The following is a 12,568-nucleotide window of genomic DNA, read 5'->3' as shown; positions in this document are numbered from 1 at the left end:
AACCCCTGAAAGGTGACTGGGGCATTGTTTAACCAAAAGGGCATCACCCTCAATTGTAAGAAGTCCTCTGGGTGGAGAATGCAGTTCTCTCCTTAGCCTCCTCAAGCAGTGGTATATTTTGAAAAACAATAAAAACAAATGGCTCTGAGATACAGAGAGTTTTCTCCCTGCTCATTGATCTCAATTCTTTTGTTTTCTATTGAGGACCACCAGTCTTTTCCTGGCAGTTTCAAGTAGGGAAAATGTAAACCATGAGTTTGGTGAGGCAGGAACCCCGCTGGTTTACAGTGGGGCTCCCACTCCACGCATCTCTAAATTAAATATGGACCGTAGCCCTCATTACAAGTGACCAAATAATTTCAGGAGTTATCGAGCCCGTCGGACGTACAAGTTGGTGTTTTTAACGTGGAGATTTCAGCTGCTGAAAGCATCTCGACATGAAAAAACAGAGAATGCGGAAACACTGATTTCTGCTTGTGAATCTCCAAAATCTTCTAATCCCCATTATTTCACTGCCCCTGGAACTATTAGGAACCAAAAACAGTAATTCTGTGCAGGGGAAATATAAGGTAAAAGATCTTACAACAGTGTTTATATAATATGATAGAATAACGAAGCAATGAATCGACGCATCAAGCAGGCCACCGACTGATGGCATTTTCTCTGACTGCCCGTACTTATCTACATCAGCAGTCCTACCCTTGCTATGGTCCGATCATCAAGCAGTTATGTTTAATATCAAATTAGCCCCCCTCAATGCATCGCACAATAAACCTCATCCAGTAAAGCTCTCACGCAATTGTCACCTGATAAAGGAGATGGAGCTAGACAACATCTTATCAGAAACACAGCCCTGCAAAAATACAGATCCTGATGAAGCGGCTAGTCTATATCAGGGATTGTTGGATAATGTTGAAAAATAAATTGCACTGGCTAAAGCCCACAATCCTGCTGAGCCCTGGTTCACGGAAAACCTTACTTCAGCAAGCATGTCGTAGGCAGGAAAGAAAAGGAAGGCGTCATTATGAGAATTCAGAAAAAGAGAAAACAAACACATTTTAGCCTCATAAAAAAGTTTGATTTTTAAAGAAAAATCCAAATATTTCACCCAGAAGATAGAAACAGTGAAATATTCCACAACAGAAGTTTTTGCAAAAGTAAACATTTATCTAAACCTTTATAAATGGGGAATCGGGACATGGACAAAACCTTCTGTAATTCATTCGCCTCCTTTTTTCAAGATAAGGTTAGGTCTGTCTTTATTCTTTTTTCCTTTAATCCTTCAACTGGTCACAATGGCTCCTAAATTATTAATAATGAATGTCACAGTGGCTCCCAAATTAACAATAATTAATGTAAGGTCCATTTAACTTCTTTCACTAAACTTTCTCAGGACCAAATTAAAACCATCCTTTTGCAAACTAAGTCAGGATCTCCGCAGGATCCATGTTCACCTGAAACAATTAATTTAGCAGCTGACAATATCTCGCAATACCTAACAGAAATTCATAATCTAATGATTAAGTCTGGAAAATCTCCCAGTGTCTGGAAGATAGCTTACATTCTCCCTTTAACTAAAAAAAGCTAACCTAGATCCTTCAGATCCTGGGAACTAATGTCCTATTTCCAGATTGCCCCTTCCAACCAAAATAATTGCCAAAGTTATTCATTTGCAGCTGACCGCTTTCATTGAGGACTGGAGCCACCTAGTCCCTTGCCAATTGGGATTTAGGAAACATCACAGTACAGAATTGGCATTGATAAGTGTCTCGGCACTGATCAGATCAATGCTGGATGCAGGTGGGAGTGAAATGCTGGTCCTATTGGACCTCTCTGCGGCATTTGACACAGTAAACCACTAAATCCTGCTGAACCGGCTGGAGGATATTAGGGTAAAAGACAAAGCTCTCGCTTTGGTCAAATAATTTTTGTCAGACAGAATTCCGTGTAGTCCAGCTGACAATTTTAAATTCTCATCCTTCTCTCTTCCTTGTGGCATCCCCCAGGGTTTATCTCTTAGCCTCACCTTTTTTAACATTTATGTAGCCCCTTTGGCCAAACTTATTAGATCTTTTGGGTTCTCTGCAGTCACTTATGCAGTTGATACCCAGTTAGAGAGCTCAGTATCATCCAATTTTTCATAGACAGCAAAGCCTTTTACAACTGTATGCAGGAGATCGGAAATGGATGGCCCAAAACTGTTTGAAGTTGAATTCAGGCAAGACTGAGGTAATGCTCTTTGGGAAGGATCCTTCCTTTTGGTCCCAACACTGGTGGCCTCCTGAACTTGTTGTACACAACTAGGAGCCACAGGGGGTAAATATCAGAACAGGTCGCCCCCCACTCAATCCCTGCTACTCAATAAAAGACCTGCTCCTAATATGTGTGGACGTTAATCCACCATATATCATTGGTAATACACACCCTACTTAGGGTATCACTGCAGAGGACCTACATTTTCACAACTGCCTCAACCTGCTTTGAATCACAACTTCAATTAAAAAGTGTGGTATTATAACTGCTGGTCCTCCCTCTCATCAATGTGAAGAGAAACATCAAAGAAAAGGAGAAGGAAATAGGGAGAAAGGGTGTGGAAAGGTTGGCAGAGCCTCACAGGAGTAAAACCAAGGTAGGTTTACAAGCTGGTACTGGCCTGCATCCTCAGGTTCTCCTCATTAGCATCTGCCAACTATTAGAAAATAAAGAGTGGATGGTGCAGAATAAGAAAACCCAAAAGTGTGATTTGTATTCTGTTAGTGACCCTATAGGGATGCCGAAATCTAGCATAGAAATTCGGTATTCCTAGGATTTAAAAACGAGCTCGGCAACACTGGCTATTCTATTTTATTCCTCGCTGTGTGCCTACTCAGTTAAAACCAACATGTTTCATTGCCTTACACAGTTCACTGGCAATTTTCATCAGGGTTAGGGTCAGCGTCTTTACTGTACCTCGTTTCCCCGTTTATTGTACCTGCAGAAACACAGTATACCACATTACAACAGCATATATCACAGACATACATCAGGTTAAAAAAGGTGAAGAAAAAACAGACAATGGGGGGTCAGAGTAGCCCCATTTACATAATTTACCAGGTGGTTGCCATTCATTAGCATACCAGCACCCCTGAACTTGGCTAACTTCCGTCACCAGTTACAAAGGTAGAAAAATCTTGGAGTTATCTTTCATAATCAACTGACTTTCGAAGGGCACATAATTGCAATCAGGTCTGTCTCCTTCTTTATTATGAAACATTTAAGAAAGATTTTTCCTTTCATTCCAAAAGACCTGCAGAAAACTGTAATTTCCTCTCTGATACTCTAAAAAATTTACTATGCGGGAGGTATATTCATCAAAGATCTAAGTTACTTCTACCCAAAAGCGTTGGTGAGTAACCCCCCGAGAAAGCGAAAACACAATTTATGTACTGATATACATCCCATGTTCAACATTGCCACCTCAAATCGCTTCTCCTCACTTATGGGGATGGAGGGGGTCGATTGACTCCCACTTGGCAGTAATAAGACACTTGGGGACGGAGACATCCCAGAACCTGGATTAGCCAGCTTACTGGACATGAATAGTGCGTGTCCGCCCATCGGACTTTGCACACAGGGTCCTGCTTGTCCCTTAGTGGTAGATAGAGCTACACCACCTGGCGACATATTTCCAATCTCTTTTCCTAGTCAAGGGGATCACATGAGATGCAGTCCTACTTCAAGAATAGTAGCTGAGGGGGGTTCCTCAGTTTCTGAACTTCCAGCTATGAGCATTATAGTGGAAGGTGGGGCTACAAATGCACTAGTAAAACACCCAGTATTTACAGGGAATAAGGAGTGTAAGGAATTAAGATCCACTGCAGTGGAGAACAAGATAGTGATCCTATCATGGAACATTGCCGGGCTACGATCTAAAAGAGGGGATAGAAACTGGGAGACCTTTCTCTCAGTTCACCACATTATTGCCCTGCAGGAAACATGGGAAGGCAGAGAAGGCTACCACCTGGATGGTTACCAATCATTTAGTAAATGTGCAACACCATCTATTATGGGGAGAGCCAGGGGGGGGCCCTGCTGTTATTTAGTCTGAAATTACTGTATAAAGCAGTACTAATAGCGACAAGTTCCCAAAATATTTTAGCAGTAAGATTGGAGGGTGATAATTTGCCTACAATCCTGGTGATTAACTTTTATAACTCTTTCACCCGGAGCGATGAAGTGGAGGACCACTTAAGGTTTCTGGATGATTATGATGAGCAGAATAAGTTTTACTATCTTCTAGTGCTTGGCGATTTTAACATACACGTTTGTCACATGCATTGTTTCAAGAATATGGATCTTGAAAATGACCCATCTGGGAATACTCATTTCGAGCATACTAAGAGTGGGTTGTATCTGGAGAGTTTTTTATCAGCACACTATCTGTTCGCACCAGTGCAAGGGGAAACTCAGTGCCCTGTCCCAACGTTTAATGGGCAAGGCAAAAAATCTATTATGACTATATTTTAGTGTCATGCCTTATGAGAAAGGACACAGTGATCATAATCCACTCACGCTAGACATTAATGTCAGAGCCCTTAAAAGTGAGTCTGTTTCTGCCCCTATTTCAAATCTAAATATAGACTCTAAATGCCAAGGCCGAAGATTAAGGTGGGAGGTGATTACTCCTACTGATTTCCTGGAATGTCTGTATAGGAGTAACACCGAGGATCTGACTTTATGTTTAAGTGCAAGTGCAGATCCAAGGGATATCCTCTGTGCTTTTAACCGTATTACAGAACAGGTAGCAATTAATCTGACTGGGAAAAGCAAATTAAGGCCCAAGAAACTGGAAAATTGGTTTAACCAAGCCTGTACTGATTCCCATGGGGTGCTCCTAGAGGCATTAAAAGAGCCAGGTAAGGATCCCCAGAGGATTGCTGTGGCTGGAAGGGCCTATAAGAAGGCTATTAAACGGAGGAAAACTGAGCTAAAAGACATGGCTTGGGAGGAACTTTCCAAGGTGACTGTTCTGAAAAGTAGCACTCAATTTTGGAAAGTGATCAATAGTCCTTTGTTTAATGAGACAGAAAACAAAAACAATGATTGTATCATCCCACCAGAAAAGTGGGTGGAGCATTTTGGTGGTCTTTATGCAGACATAAATAACTCATATTTTATGTTTCAAGGTGATTTTGACAAGGCAGGTAAAATTAATTTTACTGAGGAAGAAGTTTTGGAAGCCATCGAGTCCACGGCCCATGGGAAAGCCCCAGGCCCGGACGGGGTTCCGGCAGACCTTTACAGGGCAGATCCCCATTACTGGGCAAAGATTTTAACTTCTGTTTTAATGCAGCTACTAAAGTGGGCCCCCCAGTGTCCTGGGCCAAGGCGGTCATTGTCCCAATATTTAAGAAGGGTTCAAGAGAGGACCCGGCCTGTTATCGGCCGATCTCCCTCTTGGATTCGGCGGCAAAAATAATGGGAAAAGTCATACTTGAGAGGCTGACAAACTGGTTGGAAGAGAATGCCGTCATCTCTGATCTGCAGTATGGATTCAGAAAAGGGAGAGAAACTGCTGGTCAATGCCTCAATTTACATCTTGTGATAGGGAAATACACTGTCGCAAAGCAGGGGGACATACATCTAGCTTTTATGGATCTGTCCACTGCCTTCCACCTTGTAAACCGCCAAAAACTTTGGACTTCCCTGTTTGACATAGGGTTGGACCCCGTACTGATATCCTTCCTAGCCGACATCCATGAGAACACTAGCGCAGCAGTTCGCTATAATGAAAATGGGAGCCTGACGGACGCCTGGCCAGTAAAGCGAGGGGTAAGACAAGGGTGTATCCTGGCTCCCTTGCTATTCACACTTTATATAAATAAGCTGGGTGATGCCTTAATTTCAGCATGCAAGGACATCCCGAGAGTTGGTCAAAAAAAGTTTCCCGCTCTACTTTATGCAGATGATGCTGTGTTAGTGGCTAGGACAGCAAGAGGACTGCAATTGCTTTTAGATTGTTTTATTAATTTTATGGACTCTCTGGACTTGAAAACTAATTTTAAAAAGTCACATGCTATGTCGTTAGGCAGCGGGCAGGCAAAAAACGCATCATTTTTTTGCAAAGGGCAGGCGCTCATTAAAGTTTCCACCATCCCATACCTGGGCATTGTATTTGATGACAGAAGGTCATGGGCGATGCAACGAGCATTGAAGAAAAACACACTAGCGAGGGCCACAGGGGCCCTGTTGGGCTTTGCGAAACCGTTAGGCTGTAAACCACTACCGGCCCTTATGAAGATCTACAACGCTAAATGTGTGCCCATGGTGTCGTATGGGAGCGAGGTATGGGGCTACACCGAAGTAAGTGAGATCCAAACTGTAGAAAATGTCTTTTTTAGAAAAGTGTTGTCGCTCCCTCACTCTGCAGCCACTTTTAACATACATGAAGACCTGGGGGCCGGCTACATTTCTGATCAGATTGCAGTGGCACCGATACTAGGGTGGTTAAGAATTTGGGCACAACAAGCTCCGAATTTAAACCAACTAATTATCCAAGATTGTTTGTCCCTAGACAAGGCCTTGGCGATACCTTGGATCCGTTATATTAAAATGCAAATGGATTCAATGGGTAGCCCTGATTTGTTTACAAACCCTAGGGCCTTAAGTAAAATCGCTATCATGGCAGTAAAATCCCAATTCTTAAGCAGGGCGATGTTACAAAGGGAAGAAGATGAATTGTTAAACCCTCTGTTAGAAATTTGTTATGCTAACCATAGGGAGAGAGATGCAGCCGTATTTAACCTATATAAGCAAGCCATTCCATCTGTTTGTCTTAGTAAGGTTTAAGCATAACACGCTACCATGGCTGCTATCTTTCCCTAGAGGGTTCGCTAAAAGCGGGACTTTGGGGCCGTGCCCATGTGACAATAATTCTGAGCAAAACGTGCTCCACATGATCTTTTTTTTTGTGCACGTTTTATGTATTACCACGTAAAAAATTCATCTTGCCACTGTTAAGAGGTTATATTTTCAAGCAGGTTAGACCAGCTTTGGTCTATCTACAAATGCTTGGGACTGCTGTCGTATGTTTTGGGGTGTCGAGTTATATCATCGGGGCGATGAGATGTAGAAAGAAATTATCGTTATCCTAAAGCGCCTGTCTCGACCCCACTTGGTATGTTGCCCCCAGTATTTCAAAGAAACTTTATGCTGTGACGAATGCTAGATGAACCTTCGATTTTTAGCCAATTAATAATTTTTAGTGGGTGACAAACTTTTTATCCTGTTTATGTGTTCGCCAAATGTAAAGCGCTTTTCATATTATAATGTATTTAGACGTGTCAGTTGTGATATGTTATTATGATCAATTGTGAAGTGTAACACTATTCTGCTTTGATGGTTTTAAACTTTTTAACCGAATAAAGCAAAATCTTTGACTTTGACTATGCAAATGCTCTTTTCGTAAATATAAGAAAAACTCTCAATTAGCTTCAGGTCCTACAGAACTCAGCTGTCGCCTTTTACTTGGCATATCTAAAAGAGAATCAGTATCCGCTGTCCTGCTTCTCCACTGGCTATCCATTGAAAAGAAGATACAGGTTAAGGGAGGCCCTGTGCATTGCTTTCAGGGCTCTTCATGGGGAAGGACGTCAAATTTTTAAGCTTTGGTTTCATTGGTATTTTCCGCCAAGATCCCTTCGCTCAGAATCAGCATGCATTATCATTGTTCATAGAGTAAAAAAGGGCCGGAGAAGTTTTATAAGCTTCATTTCCAGTCTCTGGAACAGCCTTCCCTTATACCTGAAAAGGAAATGGACCTCCTCTGCTTTAGGAAGAAACTAAAAACCTGACTTATTAACCTGTAGGAATCCCTAAACTCTGGCAGCCTCCTAACCTGGCCTCACCCACCTGCTAGCAAGCTTGCACGCCTAGACGCCCGAGGGTAGTAGTGCACGTTTATTATACATTTCTATTTCATTTCATTCCTTTCATTTCAAATGTATTAATCTAGTTGCTTATAAAGCGCTGTAATAGAAGATCATAGTCCTCAAGCTGCCCAGCCACACTGCAGCCAATGCTTGTCAGGAACAACATTTTTTTTTCTATTAAAAAATATGTTTTCTCTCTCACAAAACAAAAATAAACAGTAAAAGGGAGCACAGAGATAAAGCGAATGACAAAGTAAGGTTACGGAGGTCAGTGAGCGTTTGTTTCCAAGGTTTAATAAATGTGATGCACATTATAATTATTAAAATAAAAGCGACAAGAGTTCATCTTTCTTAGGAATGAGTATTTATGATTGACACTAAATGCACTGGCTCGCATTCCATACTTTAATAGAATTCATTTAAAACATCAAAATGTAGCAAGACAGTGTTAAGTTAGTACAACATTGTGATGAAATCCCAGTTACCGATTAATTGTGAGCACTTGTTTTCAAATTTTACAGGCCGATATTGGGAGACAGTACAGAGGTTAAAAATCAATCAGTTTTATGGCGCTCCAACCGCCATCCGCTTGCTGCTGAAGTACGGCGATACCTGGGTGACGAAATACGACAGAGCTTCCCTTAAAACCTTGGGCTCTGGTAAGTAAATCATCTTATCGGCCAGTGCCTCATTTGTGAAAATATAATTGTCGTGGACCAGAGTCTCTCACAGGATCCCACCTCTGGGGTACTAACTAATGCTGGGGAAAAGACCCGAATACCAAGGATGCCTTGTTTCCTTACAATTCAGTTTCTTTTTTCCACCTTAATCTTCCTGTCTATCTCTCTTGCAGGTTCGTTTCCAACTCTCCTTCCTCTTTTTGTGACTGTTATTATACATTTCTCATTCTTCTGTCTACCTTTTCTGCCTTGCTCTGGGTCAAAGTCTGATGATGAAAAATAAGTCCTGTACCCCAAAAATGAATGCTGATGCCCCCTGCAAACGCCTGCATAAATTAAGCACTGTTCTTGGCTCTTGTAAATGCAAAGAAGGGCGCAATTCTCAGACGTTTCTGTGCATACCCATTTCACAGACGTGGATTGCACAGGCATTGACTAAACCAGATACATATAATACAGTTTCATAAGTTCATAATTGCAAAAAAATCCGCCTGTTGCCTGGCATTGGTGTAAGTTTATGAGAGGGCTAGAATCATCGATGTTCCCAAGGAAACCTCCACAGCCTCTCCACCAGCGAACTTTAAAATTGCAACCTGGGCAGCAATTACTTTGATTTTACAGCAAACGCCCTTTTTCCAGATGAGATGGTGGCCCTCAAGGACCTTGGTAAGAACATACTTCTCTGCCCGCTATGGTATGGCCCAAGGGAAAGTGGGGGGAACCACAGGGATTGGCCTTGAGCCCGTTACTTTTCTACATCTATCTGACTCCGCTGCGGAGCTCATTGCTGGCACTGGGATCAAGGTGATCTCTTACGCCGATGACACTCAACTGATGTTCACTTTCAGTGGAGTGTCGGCATCTTCGTTTGAATTTCTGAAAGTGTGCCTAAAAAGCATCTCTGCCTGGATGAGCACTAATTTCCTAAAACTTAATGCCTGCAAGACGGAAGTCCTGATTTTTAATCAAGCGGTAGTACCCCCTTCAGCATTATGGTGGCCAGCCGAGTTAGGATTCCCTCCTACACCTAAGGATTCAGTTAAGAATTTTGGAGTCAGGTGGAACAAAGATCTGTCCCTTGCTTCCCATGTCCAACAGGTATCCGCGGCCTGCTTTGGCAAGATAAAAAATCATCACAAAATGTATCGATTTTTTTACCTAAGTTAGCACGCAAAACCGTCGTTCATGCCCTAATCACTTCCCATCTTGATTATGCTAGAGGTCTCTACTTGGGTCTGCCAAGTGGACTGATCCGGAGGCTCTAGATAGTGCACAATTCAGCAGCCAGACTGGTCTGCAAGGTTCCTCTTTGCAAATGTATTTCCCCTTTCCTGAGACAGCTACACTGGCTACCTGTGGCCAAGCGCATCGAATTTAAGGCCATTACGTTTGCTTTTCGGGCACTTCAAGGTAGGGGGCCTAACTATTTGAGGAAGAGACTTCGCCCTTACCAGCAGAACAGATTCCTTAGGTCTAACCACAAACATTTCCTTGCCACCCCCCGGTTCGCAAAGGCCAGAATGGGGGGGGGGGGGAGGACTTTTGAGGTGGGGACCGCTAAATGTTTGAATAACATCCCTCTTCAATTGCGCACATTGCAGTCTGAACAGGAATTTAGAAAGGCCTTGAAAACCTGGCTCTTTAGTCACAATGACTAATGTATATTGACCACTATCTCTACTTCTGTCCATACTAGCGCCGGGACACCCCATTTGGGGTAGCTGTGCGCTATACAAATATCTTTATTATTATTATTATTATTATTAGGCTATATTGATTACAACCAAATACCACCTTGCTTGTAGTAGAATTATCTTGCTGCTGGTGCAAGAATTTATAACAGTGGAGATGGGAAGGCAGGAGGTCCACTGGAAATGCTGGTTTATTTATGTCAGGGCTTTGTGGATGCTGCACCTGCCTCTTATGATGGTTTATTCTTACCTTTTAGTGCTTAGTTCGTTTATGCTTGCTTGTTCTTGTGTTCAATGCTATCTTTTCTGGGTACATAGAACTGGTTCTGCCATAACTCGGATGTTAATTGTTGCAAATAATGCCAGTGGAGTGGTGTGGCTCACTGGTTAGAGGCGGCAGACCCAGAAGCAGAGAACGGCCCGGGACCAGGGTTCAATTCCCGACGCAGCAGGGTTGTGGACCAGGGTCAGCGGACTCGATAATTCACGCCTCGGTGCCTACTCTAACCAGGGATCACACTCGGCAACTCTGGGCATTAGCTTGCCTCATCTCTACATCGGCCCCCCACATTCGCCGGGGATGCCTGGTTTCACCTTGGAGATACCCAGTAGGGACCATCTCACAGGGAAAACCAGGACGGGTTCCCCAGCGGTCTACAGCGCCACGACGCCTCAGGGCAGCAGTGCGCTTTACAAGACACATACATTTACATTTTACAAAGTGATTCACACTGTAATTACTTTCACGGAAAGCTGTCCACATTTTGCACTCCACAGCAACAGTTATTCAGTCCACTCCAGATCACCATGAAAATAGCAACGACGCAATTAACAGGAATATGGTAAAAGGCAATAGAATACTGTCTCTATAAGTGCCAATGTTACTTATTAATAAAACAATAAGAAAAAAACATTTTCCAAAAATTGTTGTCCCCAAGACAAGAAGGGATTGGTGCCATGGATGTATCGGGAACACTCACGAAGTACAAAACCTGTTGGTGCGCAAAAAAGCCATAATTGTATTTTTTCAACCAAAATCCACAAGTAAATTTGACTTCAGCTCTGTTGTGTACTTTATCCTTTCTTGACTTGGCAATAGATGCCTGATGTAGGAGATTAGTTACTGTGAGACTAATTCCATCCGTCCGGTTTCGTTTGAGAGGAGAGATGGGAGAAGAGTTTTTATTGGGCAGTATCGTTACAAACGAGCATTGGCATAGACAATAGGTATCGCCTTTGTGACCTTAAAGGTGTTTAGCCATTCAACAATTGATGTTGTTGCACCAAGGATATTGTGCTGCATAGCTAAATACTTGTAAGGTCCCAAAAGCGAGACCTATTGGCTATGCCAATGCTTGGTTAGCTTTTCCAGGAACCTCCTTCCTCCCTCCCACCTCCTTGAATAGTTCCTTGCCATACCACCCCGTCTGCGGAGTTGCTACTCTGGGGGCCGCCCCTCTCCCTTTTTTGCTGGCCCCTTCCTGCTTAACCAGAAAAAAAGCAACTAAAACTCACACTAACTAATTTCAAGGTGCTAGAAAGATGCAGACTGTGCTTCACTTCCTGCTCTGCATGGCTTTCTTTGTGCTGTCTTCATGCAGGTTGTGCATGGAGAACTTCAGCTTGAACAGAAGGCAATTTAAAGTTTTTAGTTTTTTTCTGGGGGATGGCAGAGAATAATACCATACTAAGGAAACACATCACTATGCCTCGCAGTCAGTGCTGACCGCATCAAAGTGATTTATTTTCTATCATTTAGACAAGACCTGTATGGCTTTGCCAACGATTGTTTTAGATGGTACACTTGGAAGGCTAGCCAGCCCACCCTGTGATGTCTTGCATTTAATGAGAATGCAGGAACTGTATCAATGTTAAATTGCTACCTAACAACACAGGCGAAGTAGCACATCTCATATCTTGGACAGTCATTGGTTAATGTTTTTTGGGAGTATTTTAAGAGTGGTTTAAGATACTTGTCACATCACGTTTCTACCCACCGCAGCTAAGAGGCGCTCACGAGGCTGCCTTGGTTGGTGGGGACTTCATAAAAACGTATTAATAATTTATTTATTGGCATTTCAGACAAGAAACGAAGAAAAACAAAGGATCAGCACAGGGATTAGGAGCATGAATTAGCTACACTGCAGTAAACACATATCAGGCAAATAAAAGGACAGCATTTCCGAAACAATAATCAGTACTGACAAACGATAAAAGCATAGACACACCCAGTACACTCAGGCTTAGCCCACTAAGGACATATCAAACGTGGACCCAAAACCAGTCC

At 42.7% G+C, this 12,568-nt stretch overlaps 1 protein-coding gene across 1 annotated transcript in view; it reads left to right on the top strand.

Annotated features, from left to right (window-relative positions):
• The window catches only part of ACSS1 (acyl-CoA synthetase short chain family member 1), a 1,294,163-nt gene that overhangs the window by 727,958 nt on the left and 553,637 nt on the right, over window positions 1-12,568 (top strand). Inside the window, exon 7 of the mRNA XM_078649067.1 lies at window positions 8,432-8,569. Within this exon, the coding sequence (XP_078505193.1) occupies window positions 8,432-8,569 (138 nt within the window). The remainder of the gene's footprint in view (window positions 1-8,431; window positions 8,570-12,568) is intronic.

This window comes from Lissotriton helveticus, chromosome 6, assembly GCF_964261635.1.
Source record: "Lissotriton helveticus chromosome 6, aLisHel1.1, whole genome shotgun sequence".
NCBI classification, from domain to species: domain Eukaryota; kingdom Metazoa; phylum Chordata; class Amphibia; order Caudata; family Salamandridae; genus Lissotriton; species Lissotriton helveticus.
The sequence above is the reverse complement of the archived record's forward strand: the minus strand, read 5'-3'. Positions and strand labels throughout refer to the sequence as shown.